General features: G+C 47.1%; 1 protein-coding gene across 16 annotated transcripts in view; it reads right to left on the reverse strand.

Annotated features, from left to right (window-relative positions):
- Positions 1–2630: 2630 nt before the first annotated feature.
- LOC100437960 (DNA-binding protein RFX8) overlaps positions 2631–25498 on the reverse strand; it is a 103071-nt gene continuing 80203 nt past the window's right edge. For 15 of the 16 annotated variants that reach the window (XM_054547287.1, XM_054547286.1, XM_054547299.2 and 12 more), the window contains 8 exons: positions 23876–23989; positions 22538–22688; positions 19845–19903; positions 17911–18067; positions 15615–15709; positions 11276–11390; positions 7729–8045; positions 2631–2996 (listed from right to left, as the gene is read on the reverse strand). In XM_054547287.1, the coding sequence (XP_054403262.1) occupies positions 2820–2996; positions 7729–8045; positions 11276–11390; positions 15615–15709; positions 17911–18067; positions 19845–19903; positions 22538–22688; positions 23876–23989 (1185 nt within the window). In that variant the 3' untranslated portion in view covers positions 2631–2819. Of the gene's footprint in view, positions 2997–7728; positions 8046–11275; positions 11391–15614; positions 15710–17910; positions 18068–19844; positions 19904–22537; positions 22689–23875; positions 23990–25498 lie in introns of those variants that run through there. The other variant, XM_054547302.1, reaches the window with a different exon arrangement.

The following is a 25498-nucleotide window of genomic DNA, read 5'->3' on the forward strand; positions in this document are numbered from 1 at the left end:
TAAAGACTTGCCTATGAGGCAGGTGCAGCTCTGTTCTCACACCAGAGCTTGTTGGTCCTGGTGGTTTTCTTTCTTTCTTATCTCTTTCTTTCTCTCTCTCTCTCTTCTCTCTTTCTTTTTCTACTTTTTTTTTCCAGACAGGGCCTTGCTTTGTGGCCCAGGCTGTAGTGCAGTGGTACAATCATAGCTCACTGCAGCCTCAACCTCCTGGACTTAAGCTATCCTCCCACCTCAGCCTCCCAAGTAGCTGGGACTACAGGCACTAATCACTATGCCTGGCAATTTTTTATATTTTTTGTCAAGATGAGAGTTTCACCATGTTGCCCAGGCTGGTGACAAACTCCTGAGCTCAAGCAATCCAGCCACCTTGGCCTCCCAGGTGCTGGGATTACAGGTGTGAGCCACTGCACCTGGTGACTTTTCAAGCCCAGCTCGCTTCCTCTTGAAATCCTCTTGTGTGCTTTTTAACCTTTCTTCCATCAGGAAGCTCCAATCCACTCCCCATAAAGTGGGCAATGCCATTTATTTATTTATTTTTAAGACAGGGTCTTGCTCTGTCATCCAGGCTGAAGTGCAGTGGCATGATCATAGTTCACTGCAGTCTTGAACTGGGCTCAAGCAATCCTCCTGCCTCCTGAGTAGCTGAGACTACAGCTACATGCCACCACATCCAGCTGATTTTTTTCTTTTGTAGAGATAGGGTTCTCATTATGTTGCCCAGGCTGGTCTTGAACTCCTATGCTCAAGCAATCCTCTCACCTTCAGCTCCCAAAGTGTTGGGATTATAGGCATGAGCCACCGTGCCTGGTCACCTTGTATTTTTTAAGATACACTTTCATATATAACATATGCAGAAATGTAATCAAGTCAAATCACAAACTTCGTGACACATTTTCGCAAGGTGAACACACGACACTGTATGGCCAGCCCCCAGCCCAAGAATGGGAGCACCGTGAGGGTTCCTGGCATAGACTTCATGGAGTGGCAGCCTTGACAGCCATTTTTAGACCTGACATAAGCTGTTTGAAATCCAGTTCAATCCTGTCATCCTTGTCTTCAGTGAGACTTCTCCTCTCTGTGTGGTGTTTGCAATAGAGCCTGCTTGTTCCTCATCTCACTGATGCCAAATCCAGCTCATGCCACAGTTGCTGGATTTTTTTCATGTTTTCTTTAAATGACTCAGATCCACAAGTCCCAAGGGAAAGCCTAAGGACTAGCACCCTGGGCCTTAATAAAGGCAGGTCCCACAGGCTCAACCACAGGCTGGCTGAGCTCCCTGCTGCCTCCAGTCTCCTCCTGGCCCTCCTAGTGATTCGGTGCCCCTAACCTCTCTGGGTCTGTGAGCAATAAACTTCTGCTTCTTGCATTTTCGTTTAACCAACACACCCAAACCTTATTCTCTCCCCCTCCCACCCCATCAGGGCTCTCCTAGACAGGCCCCAAGATCAAATAAGAAAGAAACCATAATAATACAAATCGCAACAGTCCCAGAAGTCCCTCCTCCTCTCTGCTATTACCCATCCACATCCCCTATCCTAACGTCTAACGCTACAGAGAAACAATGAAAATTGTTTTCTTTGGTAAACTTGAGCATTCAAGGACAGAATGCCCAGAATGACTTCTGCTAGCTCTTAGCTAATCAGTTTACCCCAAAACATGCAAACAAAATTCACCATTCCCACACTTACAGATCCTGTTGTCTCCTGTGTTCTGTGACTCAGTCCACCAACTGTCTACTTACTTATGAGCAAACACATGACATGCAAAGTCACCGAGCAGTGAGCAAAAGAATAAATATCTCTCTGACTCATTCTTTGACAAAGAACAACTCCTCCCAGATAGCCTGAGATAATATATTAAATGTAGTTGAAAAGGGCTCTTAAATATGATTACTTTTTTATCCATAAAGATGAGTAATTCTTAATGAATCTACAGACGTACAGCTCCTGTGGTTTTTAAAAAAATTTCCAAGCATTTGGGGAAATGTAATTCATTTCATAAGTAAATTTAATTCATTCCATATGTAAAGATACATGAAATTTAGTTCATTTCATATGTAATATGAGATCAATAAAATATTCTCTATTTTTTCCATGTATACCGGAAATCATGTGAAGCACGAATTTTAAAATTCCTTTTAAATATTATAATCAGTTACATAAAAGTGGATTTTCTGTAACAATGATCTATTCCTAGTTTCAGCAGTTTTTAGGATTTTGCTACAAAAAGAGAACTAAACAGTGATTCAAAGCAGGACATTGGCCTCTGCTGCAGACATTGTTGCATTCAAAATTCTCTCACTTTATGAAAATTGGGATAGTGAACCAAAGGTGTTTAATGGACCAGTGAATGAGTTTAACAGTGATATCATATTGATTTTTTTTCTGTTCATCACTGCCTGAGGGGATCTATCTACAAATTCTATTTTGATTGAGGCACCACCAAGGGGAGGAAAAATATCACCACTGGCATTTTACTGCTTGTACCAGTTGGTATTCCTTGAACTTTTTCTTTCTCTGGAGCCTTAACTATTTCTTTACTCCCGAAAAGCATTCTCAAATTTCCTTTCTGCCATGTCTCAAAATAGAAATACTCGGACAGCCCCAAAAGAAAAGCAACAGAGGCAAAAATTATTCTCCAAATCAGTTTATATATTTTATCAAAACCACCTCCTTGAAATACATATAAACACAAAATAGACAATGCTACATCTATTATATACATAACATCGTCTTTTATCAATAGAAAAACTTTAGGATTTAATATTTTTAAGAATGCAAGTCTATCAGTTTTCTTATTCTCTATTCAAATAAATAATCTCACACTTTAGCATTGCTTTCTCTGAAATAAATATCTTCAGAGCTTTGGGGTACATCTGATATCTGAATCACAAATTGTTGTCCGTCTTTTAGGGTTATGAGGGCTTCTTGTCCCATAGGAAGGCTGAGTTTAACTGCGCTTTCGGTGGTTTCATCTTCCAACAGCACGTGGATGAGCTGTGAGAGGGAAATGTTTAAAGGGAAAAGATAAAAAGAGACAGTTATACTATTCCTTGTTGCAGGAACTACCATTTGAGTTCTACCAAGCCCAAGGTCCCACCCTGGGATGTAAAGGAGAAGTTCATGCATTTATTCTTTTTTTTTTTTTTGAGATGGAGTTTCACTCTTGTTGCCCAAGCTGGAGTGCAATGGCACCATCTCAGCTCACTGCAACCTCCGCCTCCCAGGTTCAAATGATTCTCCTGCCTCAGCCTCCCAAGTAGCTGAGATTACAGGCATGTACCACCATGCCCAGCTAATTTTGTATTTTTAGTAGAGACAGGGTTTCACTATGTTGGCCAGGCTGGTTTCGAACTCCTGACCTCAGGTGATCCACCTGCGTCAGCCTCCCAAAGTGCTGGGATTAGAGGCATGAGCCACTGCGCCCAGCTCATGCATTTATTCTTACTAAGAGAACTCCTGATTTCTCAGGAAAACACTCAGGGTCCAGTGAGGACTCAGTGGGAGGCTTTGCAAGGCAGGGATGGTGCAGGGGCAGGGAGCTGATGGGCTCTCTTTAGGGAAAGGAAGAGGGCTTTGCAGTTTGTGAGAAATGTCCTCGTGAGAGCAAACCAACATTCTTCCTTAACAGACACTGGAGAAAGCAGATGAGTCGTGAAAGTTGGGAGGGAGCCTATGAAAGGCACCCACGGTCTCCATGTGGCTGCAGAACCCCCATCAATTTGGGGGTCTCAAGACGTGTACTAATCCCCGCATTCTCAACAAGTCTCTGGAGCTGACATAGTCGGTTCAAATTCCCACACAGGCTCTCCTTCCCCCATCCATCAGCAATCTGGTATTGGTGACTCAATTGGGAAGTAACAGATTCGAGAGATGGGGAGGTTCTAAGTTACCTGAAGCTCTCCTCAGACACTTCACCTGACGAGCAAGTAAGTCTTCCTATCTGAGAATGGTGAATGTACCATCCCTCCCTTAGCTCCAGGAAACTTGGCCATGACTACTTTAAAACCAATAGAAATGTATTCACTTGGTCTGATTTCATGAATAAACCTCCTATAAGCTAGTATACTTTGACAGAGATGTGTGCACCATTAACTTCAAATGCAAGGTTCATGAAAGTATGTCTCACTCCTCCTCTAAATTCAACAAAAACCATCACCACCAATGAAAAGGCGTTTTTCTTCTTTTTCAAAAAATTGTTTTCACCTTTATCTTAGAGGTGAAGAGACACTTAAAAAATGTTGTTTTGCTCTGCTGTAATCCTGGAGTACATGACCTAAATTCGTTATTTGATATCAGTATAGTTTTTCACTTTATTCTTAAACATGCCTTGGCATCTGACTATTTTGAATGCCGCTAGAATGTAGAAGAGGGACAGATGGGTATGGCAATCCGGAATGCTGACTTCAGTTGTTACCGGAGGTGCAGGCCAGCACTAAATTGTTCAGGGAATGAGGCTGCCACAGCTGTGCAGCTGAACGGGGTGTTAAATGGTGGCAGATGAATGCAGATGGGACACGCAGGGTGTGCTTTTCTGTTGATGATGAGTGCAAGTGCTGAATAATGGATGCAATGAAAATCAGATGAGTGTAACTTTTGGTGTGATTGTTTAAGTCATTATAGCTAATTCAGCAGGCAGGAATGAACAGAAGCAGGTTTAATTAATCTCTAATGTGTATTACCTTGGATTACCTGACATTTGTCTGCTTCTGTTGCTTTATTATGTAGTTCAATTAAGTGTTTAATATCTTCTCTATTGTTTCCACCCATTAAATATAGGTCAAACCTCATTGCAAGGACCTTCAGAGGAGCTAAGGGATTGGGCCAAGAGTGTTAAGAGAAAGTGCTCAGCTTAGGAGGCAGTGGTGGAGCAATAATAATGATGACCAGTGGTTACTGGGTACTTACTATATTCTAGGAAATAGCCTAAGCATTTTACAACAATTAACTCATTTAAACCTCATAATGGCCCTATAGAATTAGACATGAGTATCCCCATAAGTTAAGCAATTTGTCCAACGTTCTAACTAACAAGGGGAAGAAGTAGAATTTGAACCCAGAAATGTACGTGCCAGGATTGCCTTTATCAGACTTGAAGGTATTTTTAGTAATTAGTCCCAAGTGACCAATTATGGAATTAAAGCAGATGGCAGAAAACACTTTGGGGGAGAGAGAGAATGCTGAGAAGGACAGTCTTGGAAGGATCTGTGGAGGTGTAAATTCCTGTTCTTCCACTAATTAGTGAGGTGACCTTGGGAAAATTACCCAACCCCTTCAAGATCCTCAGTTATGCCAGCTGTAAAATAGGGTTGATGATAACACCTATTTCACTGAGATGAAAAGATGCATTTAAACGTTCAGCTATGGAAGACTGTCAGCGTCTGCTCTTCACGCCTTCTAACTGTGCCTGAAGAGGTAAAAGCTTACTCCTGGTTACCTTGCTGACTAATATATACACATTTACTATATAATTGTGTATATCATTTGACTAACATTCTCCACTTGGCTGAACTTTATTCTGGCTCCTGAACCTTCTCGTTTGCCCACTTTCTTGTGAAATCCAGTTTTAGCAAGAACCCTGCTGAGTCACTTTAGCAAGAATGCCCCATCTCCATATGTGATCAGTTTCCTCATCCTCTGCCAGCCTCTAGGTGATGTCTGGTCACCCCAGCTGGCTGGACTTCTACAAGAATCCTCTTAGGTGGGTTCAGCCAGAATCCCCCTTACCTCTGACATTTCTTCTTAGTAAGTTCCCATCCACTGACCCCCCACCCAGCTCCTAGGCTATAAATTCCGCTCCCGCCACCCTGTCCCTGCTGTACTCAGAGTTAAGCCCAATCTCCCTCCCCGGCTGCAAAAGCCCTGTGGAGATGGTACTGAATAAAGCCTTCCTTACAGATAAAGCCTCCCTTATGGTGCTTTAACAAGTGTCACTGCAAGATGTTTTTGTTTTTCCTTTAACAAGTTGTCATGCTACGCGCTGACCTCTTGCTCCAGCTGGTGAGCGCAAAGAATTTGCTTTCACTTGGAGCTGAACACTGCAGCCCAGCATGAATGCTGGCCCTGCTAGGGCTCTACAGAATGCTCCAGACTACACTCAGGCGCTTTCCACTGGTGGCCCTTGGAGGGCTCTGCCACAGGTACAGCAGCAGGGAGAGCCATTCTCCTAGGCATAGCCTAGCCAAGCCATTGCCTCTTCAGAACTAACTGGGCCTTCTTTCTGCCAACTGTCTAAAAACACCTGCTTCCTGAAAGCGCCTTAGCTGCTGCCAGCTAAGGAGGCCCAGCTCTCATTAGCACCCCCAAGTTGGGGTCAGTGTTTCACTGCTGCATGCTTCATCAACCATGTCTGCTCTTTTCACATGTACACTCATGCAGGAGGTGAGTTTCTCATTTACAGACACACATTGGAATCTACCTCACAGAGAGCACTGAATGCAGCTGGATATGTGACTTACTATCTCAAAGTGAGAAAGAAAGACCAAATACAGATAGAGAACTGGTAAACCTGAGAGATGCATTGAGATGCATTTCCCTGGCTCCTGTTTTTTTTTTTTTTTTTTTTTGGTCTAGGGAGATGTCTTGTCCAAGCATTGCTCAATAACAGGTGTGCAGGATCTCTGCAATTGGAGAACTCAGAATGAGAGTTTGCTCAAGAAGGAAAGGGCCCTGGAAGCTTCCTATTATTCTGCGGACTCTAAGGCATGAAGAGTTTTAGGCTGTGACTCATTGCCACGGCCAAGACCACTATTAACCTGCTTCAGGGTGAATGATTGCACCTACTTCAATTTCCTACTAAGCACAACTCATCTGTGTGAGAGGGGGAACTTGTGGGCACAAAAAGAAGATGGATAGCGGCTAAACATCAAACATGTGCAGAGAAATTAGCCCTAAGACAATTGCTGTCAGTTTTTTTTTAACCAGCCCACTCCCCACTCCTCAATGGAGGCATTTCAGTTGTTCCTCCATCAGTCCAGCTCTGCTTCATGGTACTGACGTCCATGTCCGACCTCTACAACCTGTGTCCTGCACTCCTCAGGGCATAAAACAACCTCCTGTCTAGGGTTGTAGGTGAAGAATGGACTTGAGATCAGGCAGGCTGGGGCTCCAATCTCTGTTCCACTATTTCCTCGCATTTCCTTGCTGTGTGACTTTGTGCAAGTCACTCAGCTTCTGTGAGCCTCAGTTTCCTCATCCATCAAATGACAATGACAAGAACAAATATTCTACAGGATGGCATGGCTTCGAGATAACATACATAAGGGCTATATAGTAGGTGTTAGGTAAATAGTAACTCTAATTTTTGTATCTTTCAACAGGTATCCCAATGTAATCTTTTCAAAATCCTCTGTTCAGACTATTTGACGTTTCCTGTCTTTGAACACTAGGGGAATTTTCAGTGCATGCCACTCAGATGTCAGTGGTGTGCTATTGCTGAGTTAGTCTCACCAGGCCAGGCACACTCTGGGAAGGCAAGAAATACCCAGGCCATCAGATGGCCCACACTTCTAATCATGCCAGGCATCTATCAATGTCCCACAAACCTGAGCTGACCAGTAATCAACAGACAGTGAATTAAACTCACCCCCAGCAAAATCGCCTAGTGTAAAGATGATTGTAGAATCCTTTATCATTGTTTGGACAAAGTGATCTTGAGGGTTTTCCTAATCACCTATGGCTCTTATTCCCCTTGAAACAGCTGTGTGGAAGGGGGTCCTGGTGTCCCTACCTTATCGCCCGTGGCAGTGTCCACCAAGAAGCCCAGGATCCTGAGGACCATGTTGCTCACACCCACGGGATATCGGCCGTGGCCCATGTGTGTCAGCATCACCCCCAGTAGCTCCACGCTGGGGCTGGCACATGCCTGCGACAGTGAGGAATTCAGAGGGTGGGAAAGTGCCTGATCTGGCTGGCTGAGAGTCGGGTCATCTGGTAGCATTTCCTTGACATTCCCCATGTCCTCCTCCTCCTCTTCCTCCTCTAGGCATGACTGAAGTATATGAATTATGTATTCTAAAAGCAGCAAGTGAAACAGATGCCAGGAGCCTACATTTAGATAATAACCAAAAATGAATACATTTGATCGACAGACAATAAACAAATCACTGTGAAACTAACAACTTTTCTCGGGCTAACACCTGTGTAAGTGAGCCTCGTTCCAATAGCCTACCCAGAAGAGGCCTGGGTGGGCCTCTTACATAGCAGCCATCAGTAGAAAACCCCTGGCAAGGCAGCTTTTGGACAGAAAGGACCAAGAGCTAAACAGCCTAAGCCATGAAAAGGAACTTAAAATCCATCTGGTGTGAGATGGGAGGAAAGCAAACCCTACAGGGAACTGGGTGCTGCTCCCAGAGCTGGAGAGGTTACCCCTCAACCTCACTGTGCCCCATGTATGATCCACAGGAATGTCCAGAAGGGGTGGGAGGAAATGGGGGCAGTGTGCAGAGGGAGCCCTGCTGCTGTTTCGTGGTGTTTGAAACGTAGTGCGTTGCCTCTCTTGCAGACCCTGTGGCTGCAGCTTTTTGTGTGGGAAGTGGGTAAGGAGGCCAGCTGGCTTTCCACCTGTGAGAGGTGTCTTCTCAGGTGCACCTGCAAGTGCCGTCATCAGAGAGGAAGGAGGGTATGTGACTTAGCTGAATGCTCCAAATCCCAAGAACTTTGCACTCACAGAAAGGAAAACAATCATTAATGTTTGCTTGAGAAACAGAGGAGGAAATCTGGCCTATTGCAATCGTTAAAAGATAAGTATTAAATAAAGGTAAAATCATGACTCTTATACAGATATAAAATAGACACATCAGGCACAGTGGCTCACACCTGTAATCCCAGCACTTTTGGAGGCCGAGGCGGGCAGATCACAAGGCCAGGAGATCGAGACCATCCCGGCTAACAAGGCAAAACCTCGTCTCCACTAAAAAATACAAAAAATTAGCCGTGCAGGGTGGCACGTGCCTGTAGTCCCAGCTACTCGGGAGACTGAGGCAGGAGAATCACTTGAACCCAGGAGGCAGAGGTTGCAGTGAGCCGAGATCGCACCATTGCATTCCAGCCTGGGTGACAGAGCCTGGGTGACAGAGTGAGACTCCATCTCAAGAAGAAAAAAGAGAAAAGGACATATCAAAGGTTTTCTTTAACTCATTAATTAAATGATGTATTACATCTTATTGCTACATCAGTAAGATGTTGTCACTGGTTCAAAAGAGAATTCAAAGTACTAACTATATACTATAGACAGAAAAGAATGCTGACAGTGACAAATAGATCCAAAAGGGATCTGTCCTCAAGGCAGCATCAATCACAACCACCTGACACAACTAGTTTGTATTTCTGTGGATGAGGGTCATCTGCATTATCAGTTTGCTGCAACTTACAGAGCTGTAAAAATAACTCAAAGACAATGGAATGTAGAGATAACCCAGAAGGCTGTGCCAACCTTTTGTCCATTTCAAAGCCTTTTGTCCATTTCAAGTAATCTTTTCATCCATTTCAAAAGCCCTTCACAGTTTTTTCCCTGAGCAGTGTTCTATTCCTCCACGGATCTGGGTGAGAGATCACTGTCCCTGTGGAAGGCATGACCTTGCCTGAAGTGAGCCTGACAACATCGTCTGGCCTATTTAACCTTGGAAAATCAGAGTCCAAGTCTTGAAACCGTTGTTCAAACTACTGGTGTGAATACACTGATTTCATGTGGAGGTACAGAGAAGGTAGACTGGGAAAAGTAACAACTACAGACTAGATTTCTTTTCTTTTTTTGACACAGAGTCTGGCTCTGCTACCCAGGCTGGAGTGCAGTGGCCCAATCTCAGCTCATTGCAACCTCTGCCTCCCTGGTTCAAGCAATCCTCCCACCTCAGCCTCCCAAGTAGCTGGGACTACTGGGCCACCACATCTGGCTAATTTTTGTATTTGTATTTTATTTTTTTTGTAGTGACAGGGTTTGATCATATTGCCCAGGCTGGTCTTAAACTCCCAGGCTCAAGAGATCTGCGTGCCTCAGTCTCGCAAAGTGCTGGGATTACAGGTGTGAGCCACCATACCCGGCTCAGGGCTAGATTTCTTCCCATGATGCATGTAAACTCTGCTGTCTCTCTGCTCTGGAAGAGCAGGAGCATAAAGCAGAGTCAGTTTGGACTTCAGTGAAGGGAAGAGTCCCACTATAAGTGAGTGTCACCTATATGGCAGCTGATAGCAGCAGCCCTCAGGAGCTCCAGGGTGTCTGCAAAGCTGGTCTAATAGGGCTTGCTTTCTCTTCCTTCTTGCTGTGAGAGCATCTGGCAGCTCTCTGTGCAGGGATCACTTGCCATAACTACTGTGCAAACTCACAGGAGTGGAGACTTTATCTTTTCACTGCTGTATGCCCAGTGCCCAGGAAGGTGCCTGGGAAGCATGAAATACCTTTTGAAGGAATGATCCAGTCCATGAAGCTGGTGGGCTGAGTGGTGAACTTCCCTTCCTATAATCCTTTTTGTTTTTTTTTCTTTTTGAGGTGGAGTTTCACTCTTGTCACCCAGGCTGGAGTGCAATGGTGCGATCTCAGCTCACCGCAACTTCTGCCTCCCAGGTTCAAGTGATTCTCCTGCCTCAAGCTCCCGAGTTGCTGGGATTACAAGCATCCACCACCATGCCTGGCTAATTTTTGTATTTTTAGTAGAGACAGGGTTTCACCATGTTGGTCAGGCTGGTCTCGAACTCCTGACCTCAGGTGATCCACCTGCCCCAACCTCCCAAAGTGCTGGGATTACAGGTGTGAGCCATAGCACCCAACCCCTACAACCCTTTTTATAAGGCAATTGCATCAAAGATGTGACCTTCCCCAACAGAGGAAGACCAGGGATTTGACCAGGAAGTTTGCAAAATGAACATTACTTCACTCTCTCTACCATCTGCATACAATGGCAACTTAATCATTATTCCTGAGAGTTAAGTATGAGTGCTTCAAAGAATCCATTTTGTGCTCCATCTCAGTTGTCTCTCTCGGTGCTTTTCTCTAAATATCACAAAGCTCATAATTCAAGAACAAGGAGAGGCTTCCTGTGTGTCTAACGATGATGAAACAGGAAGGAAAAGCATGGTCCATCTGTTTGACAGACTATCACACTGACACTAAAAATAAAAATTACTATCATGTTGTATGGTTTGCTGCATCTATGTTATATTTTACATAAAAAGGTTAAAAGAAGATGGCTGGATTCTACATAGCAATACGCAAAATACTTATGCCATAATGACATTTTTAAAAGGTAGAATACAAAATATTTTCTTATTTTCTGACTTACCAAAACTATCTCCGTGGCAGAGGGTCATGGCTTTGCTCACAGCAGTGAGAAGAAGATTCCATCTCAGCTGGAAGCTGGCGGCTAATTTGATAAACTCTTCTTTGCTTCTGCTTGGCTGTTAAGTTTTTGTGAGAAAAAGGCTGCAGTTTGTGATAAAATCAAGAAGCAGAGTATGTTTCGAATGCACACATTTGTCATGCACACGCATTTTTAAACAGCCAGGGAAGACGAAGATGAAATAATGGGCCAATGTCTGGTCTTTCTCTGTCTTCCATGGAGATGGTTCCAGGGCAGAGCCCTTTAAAGTTGGTGGAGAGAAGGAGGGAGGTAGGAAATTGGCTTACTTTTTCTCTTAAAATAAAAAAAAAGCAATTTTTTTTTTGAGACATGGTCTTCCTCTTCCCCAGGCTGGAGTGCAGTGGCATGATCTTGGCCCACTGCAGACTCAAACTCCTGGGCTTAAGGGATCCTCCCACCTCAGCCTCCTCAGTAGCTGGGACTACAGGCATGCACCACTGCGCATGACTAATTTAATTTTTGGGGGGAGGGTGGGTAGAGATAAGGGTCTCACTGTGTTGCTCAAGCTGGCCTTAACTTCTAGGCTCAAGTGATCCTCCTGCCTCGGCCTCCCAGAGGCACTGGGATTAGAGGCATAAGCCACCATGCCCAGCACCACACAGTTTTTCAAAAGAGGTCACTTATGATGTGTGACACAGAAACACCGTAGGGACAGCCTCATTGAAGTCCACTTGGGAATGGCCATCAAGAGGGGCAGGGGCTGTTTTATTCCTGCACTTCTGCATGTCAAATCTGATTGTGGAAAAGTGGCACAGAGTCCCATAATAACGAAAAGCAGTGGTGCCCATTTGGAAAAGCTGGTCATCATGCTTGCTGTGTAAGCAAGCTCCAAACTGGAAAGTCCCAGCTCCTGCACCCAGTGGAACCAAGGTCATCTGACAGCCTCACTGGCACTAAACTGTATACCAATAAGATGCTGCTGCATGCAGACTAAGAGATTCCCTCTACCCAGACAGAGAGCAGCCTTGGACCACACTTGAAGCCATCTGTAAGCCATGAGTCATGGATTTCAAATGCATCTGTTGATATGCATGCTCCAAGCCTCGTCTCATCCTCAGTCACATGCCTGTGGACCCACCACAGCTCCACCACATGTCTTTGAGGAAGAAATAGAGAGCCTGGCTATAAACAAAGAATGCCCTTTCTTGTCATTGCTTCTTTTCCCTTCTGCCCCAGCGAAACCCTTGGCACACCAGAAGGTGGCCCTGAGCTTCAGGGGACGTGAGGTCCTTTCAGTAGCATCCTCCTCCTCAGTGCTCCTCACCATCTGAGATGGACTCTTGGGAGGAGCCCTTCCCATCGGTGTTCAGCAGAGGGTTTTATGTTGAAGGGACAATGAGAGTACAAAAGCACAGGGATCCTGCTGGGCACGGTGGCTCACGCCTATAATCCCAGCACTTTGAGAGGCAGAGGCAGGTGGATCATTTGAGGTCAGGAGTTCAAGACCAGCCTGGCCAATATGGCAGAACCCCATCTCTACTAAAAATACAAAAATTAGCCAGGCAGGGTGGCACACACCTGTAATCCCAGCTACTCCGGAGGCTGAGGCAGGAGAATCGCTTGAACCTGGGAGGCGGAGGTTGCAGTGAGCTGAGATTGCACCACTGCTCTCCAGCCTGGGTGACAGAGCAAGACTCCATCTCAATTAAAAAAAAAAAAACAACCCACAGGGATACTTCCTAAAAGCATCGGGGGATGCAGCTCTGAGTGACCAGGGCTCTCTCTGCACAAATGTTTGAAAGTCAGCATAAACACCATTGAGCGTTCTTCCCGTCATGTCCACAGTGTGGCACTTCATGTCCCCCAACATAGAAGCTCCTCCAGGGCCCAAACTGCCCTCTGCTCACTGACTGCCAGATGCTAACTGAAGCCATGGGGCATCTCTGACAAGCCCAAGTGTGTGCATCTTAATAGTCTGAGCATTTGATTGACAATAATCTGGTTTTGTAAAGATCAGCCAAGCTATTTTACAAAAACAAGACCTTCAAAGGCACACAGTTACAAAAACACCATTTTTCTAATGTGCCTCCTTTGTGAAGGCTGAAGGCACAATGATGGAGACTTGGGAAACACATAGCCCTCTGGTTTGCAATGTAGGATGGCAGGGTTGGCAGTGATGATCTCAGTGGGTTCATCTGATTAAAGCTGGAGGCTGAGTTCTAGTTTCCACTTAAGGAACAGACAATAGACAGCTCCTGTCTGTGAGGATGTATAATATAAGCCTTTGGCTAGCGAATGAATAAATGTCTCAGTAGCCATCCAGCTCTGGACATGGTCACTGCTGTTAAAAATAAGCTTTGCCTAAGATCAACCGGAGGAATAAAAACCATACAGAATCTGGGATAATGATTTTCAAGAAGCATATGAGACCAGGCACCTGCCAAGGGTTGGAACTGGCTTTCCAGCTCCTTCCTGAGGATTTTTCTGGTTCATACCTAGGAGGTCGAAAATCCCAAAGTCCCCTGCAGTCTTCTTGGTCTCAGTGATTATTTCTCCTCTTTCTTCTCAACTGAGAGTTCAGGGATACAGACAAGGCCAGGCAGGTGGCACAAGGGAGTGGCCGCAACATGGCCAGAAGCTTAAAGAGAAAGCTCAGAGCCACGCTCCCAGCCCCAGGCCCTCGGAGTCTTTGTTCTCTCCCCCAGTGTGGACTGCTCCTTCCTTCCTAGGTAAACTCACTCCTGCTCTTGAATGCCCGATCCCCCTCTCTCAGCTTATTTTAATCCTACACATGCTTCATATCCCAGTTTTAAGTCCCACCTTCTCTTCGAAGCCTTTCCAAACCACTTCAGCCTTGGCAAGCACAAAGTCTCAAGAGGTGGGGCCCGGGCTGCCTCATTTCCCCCTAGGTGTTTTTGTTTGTTTGTTTGTTTGTTTGTTTTTTGAGACAGAGTCTTGCTCTGCCACCCAGGCTGGAGTGCAGTGGTGTGATCTCAGCTCACTGCAACCTCCAGTTCCCAGGTTCAAGTGATTCTGGTGCCTCAGCCTCCCGAGTAGCTGGGATTACAGGTGCATGACACCACGCCCAGCTAATTTTTTTGTATTTTTTTAGCAGAGATGGGGTTTCACCGTGTTAGCCAGAATGGTCTCCATCTCCTGACCTTGTGATCTGCCTGCCGCGGCCACCCAAAGTGCTGGGATTACAGGTGTGAGCCACCATGCCCGGCCAGACGGAGTCTTTTGTTGCCCAGGCTGGAGTGCAGTGGCTCTCAGCTCACTGCAAACTCCGCCTCCTGGGTTCAAGCGATTCTCCTGCCTCAGCCTCCTGAGCAGCTGGGATTACAGGTGTGTGCCACCATGCCCAGCTAATTTTTGTATTTTTAGGAGAAAGAGGGTTTCACTGTGTTGGCCAGGCTGGTCTTGAACTCCTGACCTCACGTGATCTTCCCGCCTTGGCCTCCCAAATTGCTGGGATTACAGATGTGAGCCACCGTGCCCGGCCTCCCTGTAGGTTTTCACCCACAGCCCCTAGCTCTCCCCACCTGCCCTGGGCCCATGGAGTGAAGGACTGTGACCTCTCTCAAGGCATTCTCAGCTCTCCACTGCCCCCATGGAGGATGATGAAAATCAAGCCCAGGATCCCACTGAAGCAACTCCCAAGAGTCACGATGGTCGGAAGGATCAAACCTGCCCATATCCACAACGAAACCATCTTTGGGCTTTTGAAATCAAGCCAGACATTTTACTGGAACATGTCTGCAAAACATGGGCTGTTCTCCCCCTGAAACAGACAAAACCCCTCCTCCTTTTCCACACTCCCTTTGCTGCAATACACACCTGCACACACAGTCACCCACACCAACTTACACACATGCTCACACACACTGCACACATGCTCACCTGTACACACACTCATCCATGCATGCTCAAACACCCACACACATACTGCATACGCTCATGCACACCCACTCACCTGTACACCATGCTCACCACACCCACATACACACATGCTCACACACACCCTGACACACATGCTCACCACAGGCTCACCCCTCCACACACACTCCCACACACCCAAACATATGCACACACTCACACACACACACACACACACTTGTGTGATGTGCTCCCCCAGACCCCCATTCTCTGCCTGCTACAGAGTTTGAGGCCATCCCCTGCCCTCACACCCAGGCCAGCTTTGACACATTTCCGACCAGAGCCTAAGAAGCCTCTTTCCCATCCCTTAGGCAATGGGCACTCATTTATCTAGAATGGTCAACACACTTTGTTTGTTTTTTTTTTTTAAGTCACAGCTTCCTACCTGGAACACAAATGCTTGCAGATGTGAAGACAGACAGCTGAGGAATACCCTGAGATCTGTTGATGTTCCCAGCAAAGAAATTAGGTTTCTTAAACCTGCAAAGATACAAAATAAACAAACTAAAGATTGCATGCAGCAGAGCAGAATTTCTCTTAGGTATTTGTGTACTGGGTAACCTGGGAACATCACTGAACAATAGCTCGAAGGGACTCCCCAGGGCCTCACGCTCATTGTGAACACAGAGGATGTCCTGAGGCTGGCTTTGTCACCTCTGCGGTCATCTATTCAGAATTACATGGACATACCTGTTGTGAGCCACCTCTGCCACTTGTTGAAACAGAAATATTTTGAAACCATAACTACACCTTGCAATTATCCAGACCTTGTCTTCAGATGAGCTCATTGCACGATACAGACATGACCTCACCTATCCTTGCCATCTTCATAAAAGGGCTGGTTTATTAGTGTCATTGAAGTGATGGCAGACATACATCAAAGCTGCTGAGAGAGGGTGAGCGCCTTGCCTGTGGTTATGCACTCAGTTAGGTGGAGCCTGGTGTGAAGTCAGGTTCTGGATCCTCCACCTGCACAGGTAGCACTGAGAGGGAAAGAACAGCCTTTGGCCTTCCCAGCTTTTTGAGTGCTTCTGCATACCAAGCAGAGTTTGGAAAACTGAGTCGTTTGCAGTGGCCCCCCTGACGCTTGGTGGAGGTACGCTTGGACCTGGAAGTGGAAGCATTTGTCTGCAGGTATCAGCAGTGGCTGACAGTCTGCTATCTCCCTGCAGAACTCTGCATCTTCCTGTTGGGACTCACGAAGATGCCAGTAGGAGCACAGGAGCCCTGGCCAGACCAGTGGGCAGTCTCGAACGCACCTGGGCGTGGGGGGGTCTCATGCCTTCCTGGGACTCCCTGTGATCCAGCTGGGGGTAAGAGGGGGTTTTGGTTAGCCAGCACGTTGGGAAGGGGACCTATTGGGTTCCCACTAATCAGAACTGCAGAATTACTAATCAGAATTAGGAATCCTACTAATAGCTCTGAAGCCTGCTGGATTAAGTGTTAACCTTTTAGTTGCTGGACTGGTGAGAAAAAAAAAAAGTGCCCTGTGGGAGGATCTGGAATTGGGGTCAGCCAGGGGACACTATCAAGGAACAGGACAGTGGAGGGGAGCAGAGGTCATTTACCAACAACTAGGGATATATTTTAGTATTTTAATAACTGGCACAACCCTACCAAGGCCAGCCCTACTGCAAGGTGAAAGAAAGAGGATGGGCTAATTTACAGGTGGTGCTTTTGTGTACTCCTGAATTCTGTACCCATCAAGTCACAAAACACTGAAGTGCTCCTGTGGGCCAGTGCAATGCTGGGTGGCCCAGGGTTACTAAGACACAGCTGACAGCCTGAAGGGGTTCATGGGAACTGAGCGGGCAGCTGTGGACACAGCTGAGAGTACTAGCAAGGAGTTATGCCCATAGAGGGAGAGGCCATTGGACTTACCTGGGGCATCGCAGCAGCGAGTGTTTGGAAAGGGCACACACAGGAGAGCCTGGCACCCTCCCTGTAGCCATCATAGGAGGGCCTAGAGATGCCCATAATTCATAATTGGTAACCATCCTGCAGCTCCCTGCCTCCCAGGTCCTCTCTGAGTCTGGAGAGCTCCTTCTGCCATTACGTTCGCTCCCCAAGGACGCAACAACACACACCAGCCAGCAATGCAAGCTCTTTATGGAAGGGGGATTTTTTTCTTGAAAAACAATGACAATGATCAATAGCAAATGGCAAGAATATCCACCTGCTTCCTGTCACTTGTTTGGAAGGTAATGAAATATGGTAAAAGCACCATTGTTAAACTTCACATTGCAAGTAACAAGAGTGGCAGGAGAATGTGTCAACGCAGACATCTAGCTCAAGGCAATTTAGCATGATTGAAGAGACACAGGAGTCTGTGTGTGTACAACACAGATGCAGAAACTAAACTTTTCCCCCACAGGAGATATTCTGGAGATAAATCCTGTCAAGCAGCAAGCACACTCATCTGATCGTTAATTAACTCAACTAACAGGTATCAGCACTGCTGCCCTGTCTGGCCCTGGGGTAGGTCCTGGGAGCACAGGGACAGGGCATTCCCTGGGGTGTTCATCACCCCACTACAGGAAGAGAAGTGTGAGCAGGAAACTTAGAACATCGGAGTTATAAAGTTCTACCCCTATTAAGAAATTCATGAGTTAATGATGGCCATGCTAGCCCCAGATCTATGCCCAACATGCCAATAAAGCAAGCTGCAGAAGGAAGATTACATTTCATCTCTGGGTTGTTCTCCAGTTCATCTGCACCACTCCAGTCACTTGCCAGGGCTTTCTTAGAAGTAGCCAAAGTGCCTTGATTGATGATGGCCTGCAGATCTGACTTCAAAACGCTGACACGCCTCTTACTTTTCAATACCATTCGCATAGTCTAAAGATAATGGGGAGGCATAATACTCAATTCAATCTTGTCATTTTATTTTTACCTAACTCTCCCCCAAATTGCCAAGATTTTTGTTGTGGGGGAGAAAGAAACATTGATGCGGGTATTACCCATTAAAAATTAATCTTAAACAAGAATGAAAAGGTTAAAATTGCACGCATTCTAGAACTGCCCTTCTGGAAGAAGAAAGAACGAATCTCTAGGAAGACGCATTCAGGGCTGTCTGACACTGCTGCTGCTGCTTCTCTGCACCACACTCACACCACGCCCGAATGACTCTAGCGAGGGAACCCAGGGATTGAGCCTCTGCAAGGAAGGTGTAGGTAGAGCCTGCACTGATCCTGAGGGAGCGGCTGTGGGATTCAGAAGCTGGCTGTCCCTTCTTCATGGGAGCCTTGGCCATAAGGAATTTGGCCTCTGGGAGGTGATATCCTCAGCTGTCAAATGGGGACAATCTAGTCCCCAACACTGTCCGACTGCCTGGGATGCACCTGGTGATCCTCACAGCAATCCTGTGAGAAGGCACGAGTTACCCCTCCCTTTTACAGAGGAGGACACTGAGGGCTCTTGGGGCGTGAAGTAACTTTCCTGAGGGAATGCCTTTCCTGCTCTAAGATAAGGCTTAGAGCAGGGACAGGCTTCAGAACCCACGCTTACTGCTCTGGTTGTGTTGAGAGGAAGAGCACACTGCCGGGTCATTTCCAGACCGACTGAGTCAGGACTGTGAGAGCCCTGGAGGACAGGACTGTCTGTGACTGGCAGTGGGACACAACCCCTCTGAGCTCAGAGTCTGGGGAGGGCTCTGCACTGGGAGGATGGGGCCCAGCTTGGGGTCATGGAAGCCACAGCTGGGATCCTCCCACTGGAGACTGATTTGGAGCAGGGTGATGGTCCCCAGGCCCTATCCCGATAGGGCGCTCGCAGGACGTGAGAGAGGACTCCTGGTAGCCCATGAGCTGGGTGCCAGCATCACAGAATCTTTTCTTCAGCCCTTCTCAACCTTTCTCTAAATCACCCCAGGATTGAAAAGGTCAGAGCTGAAGTAACTGGCGGCCTGGCCACACTGAGTCCACGGGCCACACACATGGGTGAAGGGTGTGTCTGTCTGTCTGTCATAGGCCCTGTTACCTCTGACACTGGCACCTCTGTGTGGGGCCTCCTTCTGGCATCTTTTAATTTTATTTTTTTATTTTTTTGAGATGGAGTCTCGTTTTGTTGTTCAGGCTGGAGTACAGTGGCACAATCTTAGCTCACTGCAACCTCCATTTCCCAGGTTCAAGAGATTCTCCTGCCTCAGCCTCCTGAGTAGCTAGGACTCCAGGCACACACCACCATGCCCAGCTAGTTTTTGTATTTTTTTTTTTTTAATAGAGACAGGGTTTTGCCATGTTGGCCAGGCCGGTCTCGAACTCCTGACGTCAAGTAATCTGCCTGCCTCGGACTCCCAAAGTGCCGCGATTACAGGTATAAGCCCCCCACGCCTGGCCATTGGCATCTTTTAAGTGTTGACCTGCTTTCCCTCCTGCTCTGAGAGAGCCAGGAGATTGGAGCCTTCCTGAGGATGGGTGGAAAGGGGGCAGGCTTCTAGCTTTGAGTCACGGGGGCCCACCTCGACTCCTCTGCTGGTGGCCAGGCAAGGCCACCCTGCCTGCCCTCTGCCCTCCAGATGGACAGAGCAACCACTCACTCTTAACAGGGACTTAGAGCTTTCACCTCTTTTCAGGAAACTGCTCTGTTCCCTCCTATCTGCTTGGCTGAAACCTACCTTAGCCATGTTGGAAAGGTACGTCTTTCTTCTTAGTCTTTTGACAAATAGAGTAACTTCTGTTAAGAACAACACATGTGGCCATTAATACAATAACTTCAAGTTCTCATGTGGGCAGTGGGGAAGAGAAGGTGCATGTTTGGGGTAGGAAGGCACAGCTGGCTAAACTGCAACTTCCCCACCCTGTGTCTGCGGGTCCTCTCTGAGTGGCTAGGAGATCCTGGCAGGGGACACTTGGCTGAAATGTCCTCATGTGCCAGAAAAGTTAAGTAACCCCAGCATCTGACATGCGTGCTACTATGATGTGAATGTTTATCTCCCACACCCCCAGTTTCATATGTTGAACCTCACCCCCGTTGTGATGGTGTTAGGAAATGGAGCCTTGGGGAGGTGATGAGGCCCTGAGTGTGGAGTTCCCATGAAGAGCATTAGAGGCCCCAGAGTGACCCCTTGCCTCTTTCACCATGTGAAGACAAAGCAAAAAGACAGCCATCTGTGAACCAGTAAGCAGACCTTCCCCAGACACCCATCTGCTGGTGCCTTGATCTTGGACTTCCCAGCCTCCAGAACTATAAGCAATACATTTCAGTTGTTTATATACTGCCACCTAGTTGGTGGCATTTTACTACAGCAGCCAGATTGGACTAAGACCGGTATGCGAAGGAGCACCCCCAACTTTCTCATCCTACAGTGCTTTCCTTGGAAAATAATCAAAGGAAAGGAAAGGATGAAAAGGGAACACATAGAAACAGGTGTTCTCTTCTTGAATGCATTCATTCATTTGACAAATATTTGGGAGAACACTCGTGCAGTGTTTGCTCAATAACTATTTGCTGGAAGGCTGCTGAGCTGATGGACGGAAGAGGACAGCCCTTCCCTACAAAGGGCTCATGCTCCAGAGGGTGGGTCACCAGATATGCAAACACATCCCAAAAGCAGGCTAAGTGCTCCTATGTGATGTGAGAGCACAAGGAAGAAAGGGAGGCTGTCTGGAAGAAGGTATTGAGGAAAGCTTCACTGAGAAGGTGACATTTCATCTGGGCTTTGATGCGTAGGTAGGAGTTAGCCAGGAGTAATGGGGCAGAAGGCAGTCCAAGCAGAGAAAATGGCAGGAATAAGGGCCTTTTCTGGGGACAGCCTGTCTAGTGTTGCTGAAGAGCACTGTTGGGTCATGGGAGTCCCTTGGGAGATGGAGACAGGGATGGGGCCAGAGGCCAAACTGTGAAGGGGCCAGAGGCCAAACTGTGAATGACTGCAGAGCAGTGGAGGAGAGTGGGCCATCTGGGCAGTGGGGGCCTGGGAAGGTTGGTAATTGATTAATTGCTGTTTTAGAATGATCACTGGGGGTGGAGGGGAGTGTGGCTGGGAAGGGGGGGTGGAAGCAGGATGACCAACTAGGAAACTGCTGAAGTAGCCTACAGAGTGAAGAGACAGAGGCTTGAATTCGGGCAGATGTTAAAGGAGCACAGGAAAACTGGAGCGAGGCTCTGCTCCCCACTCCTTGGACCCCCTTTGTAGCAAGTCCCAGTCTCACCTTCTGCAACATCCCTAAAATTTCCAAGTGGGACAAACTGGATCAGGGCACCCAGCATTAGTAGTGAACACAGCTGGGGGAAGGGGTCATGGGGAGTGGCGATTAGACATGGTCCTATGCTGTAGGCACTTTGAGAAGTCCCCTATCTGCACTACCTAGGAAATAATTGCAAAGGAAGCAAGACTTACAGAAATGTGAGGCAATAACTGGTGCCTGCTTGGTGACAAAATGGCCCTGAGCTGGCAAGAAGGGTGGGACCCCATAGGGAGTTTGAGAGCTGCAGGCAATGATAGCAAAACTGCACAAAGGCAAGAGGGAGAAAATGGGTATTTCCAGGATGATCTGACAGGGCATGGCAGGTGCGGGCTGGCCTTTGAAGGAACATGGAGATTCAGGGACACAAAGAGGACAGATTTATAGGGAACTGGACCAGCTGACAGAGCAGTTCAATCTCACGCTCGGAAACCACTGCAGGCCTTGAACAGATAAATAGCCTGGTGGGACTGCAGCCTGGCAGCCAGACAGAAGGGGAAAGCATTCTAGAAACTCAGCAGAGAGATGGTGCAATTCAGGTGTGAGAATGCCCTGGTGAATATCCACACCTAGAACACCTTGACCTGCCAAAAGTCCATGTTATTATTCCAAAGAGAAATAGCTTAAAAGGGTGTGGCTGGATCAGCACAAAAATCCATCACCAGCACTAAAAGCCAGAAACCCTGAGCAGGCTGGGCCTTCCGGACTGTAGCTGAGTGCATGCGGCAGCCGCTGAAAGCTACCACCCAGGGTGAAAGTCAGGTGCTTCATCTACACTTACAGAATTTATTTATTTATGTATTTCTTTACTTTAAAAACAGGGTCTTGCTCCATCACCCAGGCTGGAGTGCAGTGACATGATCATGGCTCACTGTAGCCTTGACCTCCTGGGCTCAAGTGATCCTCCCTCCTCAGCCTTCTGAGTAGCTAGGTCCACAGGTGTGTGCCACCACACTCAGCTAATTTTTAAAACTTTTTTGTAGCGACAGGATCTCACTATGTTGCCCAGGCTGGTCTCAAACTCCTGGGCTCAAGCGATCCTCTTGCCTTAGCCTTCCGAAGTGCTGGGATTACAGGCATGAGCCACTGCACCAGCCCAGAATTTATTTTTGTCATTGAAACCTACCTTTGAGTTTGGAGATCTGCAAGAGGGCCAGGACACCTTCCAAAGCACTAAGAAGCCACAGCTTAAATTTCTTACTAAATAACCGCACAGATTTCAGGTACTGAATAGAAACATCTTCCAAGAAGTCATGAAGGAGAACATCCTCAATTCCCTACAACAAAAGTATCAAGACACTATGATTCTGCTGATGGTGCAGGTGTGACTGAAGCTCACACATGCCACAGGGACAGGGAGGGTCTCAAGAAGTCTGAGAGCGGGTCCCCACCCAGGTTGAGGGGGCAGCACCATGTAGCCTGGCCACTGCTTCCCATGCAGGATGTTAGGCTGGTGCAGCCACAGTTGGAATTTTTTTCCAATATTTTTATTTATTTATTTGAGACGGAGTCTTGTTCTGTCACCCAGGCTGGAGTGCAGTGGCATGATCTTGGCTCACTGCAACCTCCGCCTCCCGGGTTCAAGCGATTCCCCTACCTCAGCCTCCCGAGTAGCTGGGATTACAGGTGCATGCCACCACACCTGGTTAATTTTTTTGTAATTTTAGTAGAGATGGGGTTTCACCATCTTGGCCAGGCTGGCCTCGAACTCCTGACCTCGTGATCCACCCGCCTCAGCCTCCCAAAGTGCTGGGATTACAGGCATGAGCCATCGCTCCTGGCCTCAAATATTTTTAGAAGATTGATAACTGATTCAAATATTTTTTTAAAAAATCACACAATGCTGGCCAATACTAGGTGGGTCAATCCAAATGTATTTAAGGGCTGAACCCAGCTTCTAGTTTTCAAACTTTGTGTTAAAAACTTGGAAGTACTAGATGGTTTCCTTATAAATAATAAAATAAAAGGTTAGGCTTGTGACTCGCTGAAGGAGAACATCTTTTTAACCCAGAGAAGATGTAAACCTGACCCTCCAAATACAACCCTCCAAATACAATCACTTCAGAGATAGCGCTTCAACCAAAGCAAAGCAAAGCAAAGCAAAGCAAAGCAAAGCAAAACAAAACAAAAGCCCTGGCAGTTAAGCATATTACAATTCCAATTATTCATTTTAGAATGTCTTCTTTTACAGAAATTCCCAGAGAAAGAACTTCGACTCAATTCGGACTTCACTGATATGGAACCAGAGGTTACTATGTGCTTTGGCTTTTGGTGTCCATGAGGTAATTCACAAAGGGAAACTGAGTGTTAGGCAGAGATCAGATGGCTCCTGGTCCATACACCCCACTATTCACTCCTCAGAGGACCATGGAGACTGCAGAGAGGTGGAGCTGTGGGTCCAAACCCAGCATTTGCTGCCAATTTCTGCAAAGGATATACTCTAGAGACTCACGCATCCTCCTACCTTGTACAGCTGGACATCGTAGCATTTAAAGAGCTGGCACACATCAGGCAATGACATCAGCATGATTGTGTCTTGCTGCAGAGACTTCCAGAAGGAAGTAAGCAAGTCCTCCACCTGGGGTAAGTAACAGCATATCGCCAAAACTCGTTTTCCACCTCCCAAGGCTAACCCCCTGCCACAGATACTTCCTTAGCCCCAGATGACAATGGGATGAATTTTGTTCCAGTGCGTGTAAAGCTTTGCCTCTCAGCTTTTCCAAGCTGTATTTTGATAGAATTCTTTCCAACAACCCATCTGAGAGCACCTGCCAGTTGGATGGGATAATGTAGAACATTATTAATATTTTTTTGAGGCAGTTTCTAGAAGGGAAGCTCTTTCTGACCACAAGGAGGCTCCAGTTGATTATACTAGGATGAGGACTGGGCCACAGGGCACAGCCCAGAGAGAATAAATGTTCATTGGCTGACTGACTGACTGACTGCCTCAATCATTTTTCAGCTCAGAGAAAGGTGTGATAGTACTTAATCTAAGAGACCCCTTCCTTGCCATCAAGTTAGAAGTCGCCTAACGACTGTGGAAGGAAAAGGAGACTGGTGTGGTTCTACACAGGAGCCTTCTCTAAAGCCTATGTGGACTACTTCGTGGCGGCTCCTCTTTTCTGTTTTTTCCCATGTTGACTTATCAGTTTCCATTCTTGAACCACGTGACCGATCTGCTTCGCCGCCAGTAAAGACTCTTGCCTGTTTGGGATTTCCACAGGCTCAGACACTGTGAGGCATCACAACCTTATCGTGTCTCCCTTGGTCCTGGTGCTAGGACCTGCCAGTGATGCCAGACAAGGTGCTGGCCCCATGCATCGGTTGTCATGGAAGTTAGGGTCAACTCCTGAATTACATGGCCACAGGCACTGATTTAAAATCCTGTTATCAAGGCATTAATTCTAGAGAGGACTTCTCCAAAGACACTCTGAAAAATACAACACAGGGTGTAGCAATCCCTTTTCTCTCAGGCTGGGAACCTTGGAGCAAGGAGCTTTGGGGAAGGGGGGTCTGGGTGGAGCCACTACCACAGACTTGTCTCTGCCCACCCCTCACCACCCGTGTCCAAGTCACCAAACCCTGTTGCGATTGCCTCTGAAATATTTCTCTAACCTGCCCCTGTTTAATCTGTGATATCACTGTCACTGCCCCAGAACCGACCCTTGTTGCTTCTCACCTCAACTGTGACAAAACCTCCTCGCTGCCTCTCTGTTCCACGACGGCCAAGCCCTATTGTCACTGCTCCCCCACTGTCTTCTCAACAAGTCAAGAGTTCTTCCTGGGGCATCCGAGGCCCCTTCTAGCATCAGCCTACTTTCCCACCTCCCCTCTGGCTTCTCTTCTTTAGAAATAATAAAATCTAGGCTGGGCACGGTGGCTCACAGCTGTAATCCCAGCACTTTGGGAGGCTGAGGTGGGCAGATCACCTGAGGTCAGGGGTTTGAGACCAGCCTGGCCAGCATGGTAAAAACCCCGTCTCTACTAAAAATACAAAAAATTAGCCGGGCATAGTGGTGGGCGCCTGTGGTCCCAGCTACTCGGGAGGCTGAGGCAGGAGAATTGCTTGAACTCAGGAGGTGGAGGT

The sequence above is a fragment of the Pongo abelii genome, chromosome 12 (assembly GCF_028885655.2).
Source record: "Pongo abelii isolate AG06213 chromosome 12, NHGRI_mPonAbe1-v2.0_pri, whole genome shotgun sequence".
In the NCBI taxonomy this organism is placed as follows: domain Eukaryota; kingdom Metazoa; phylum Chordata; class Mammalia; order Primates; family Hominidae; genus Pongo; species Pongo abelii.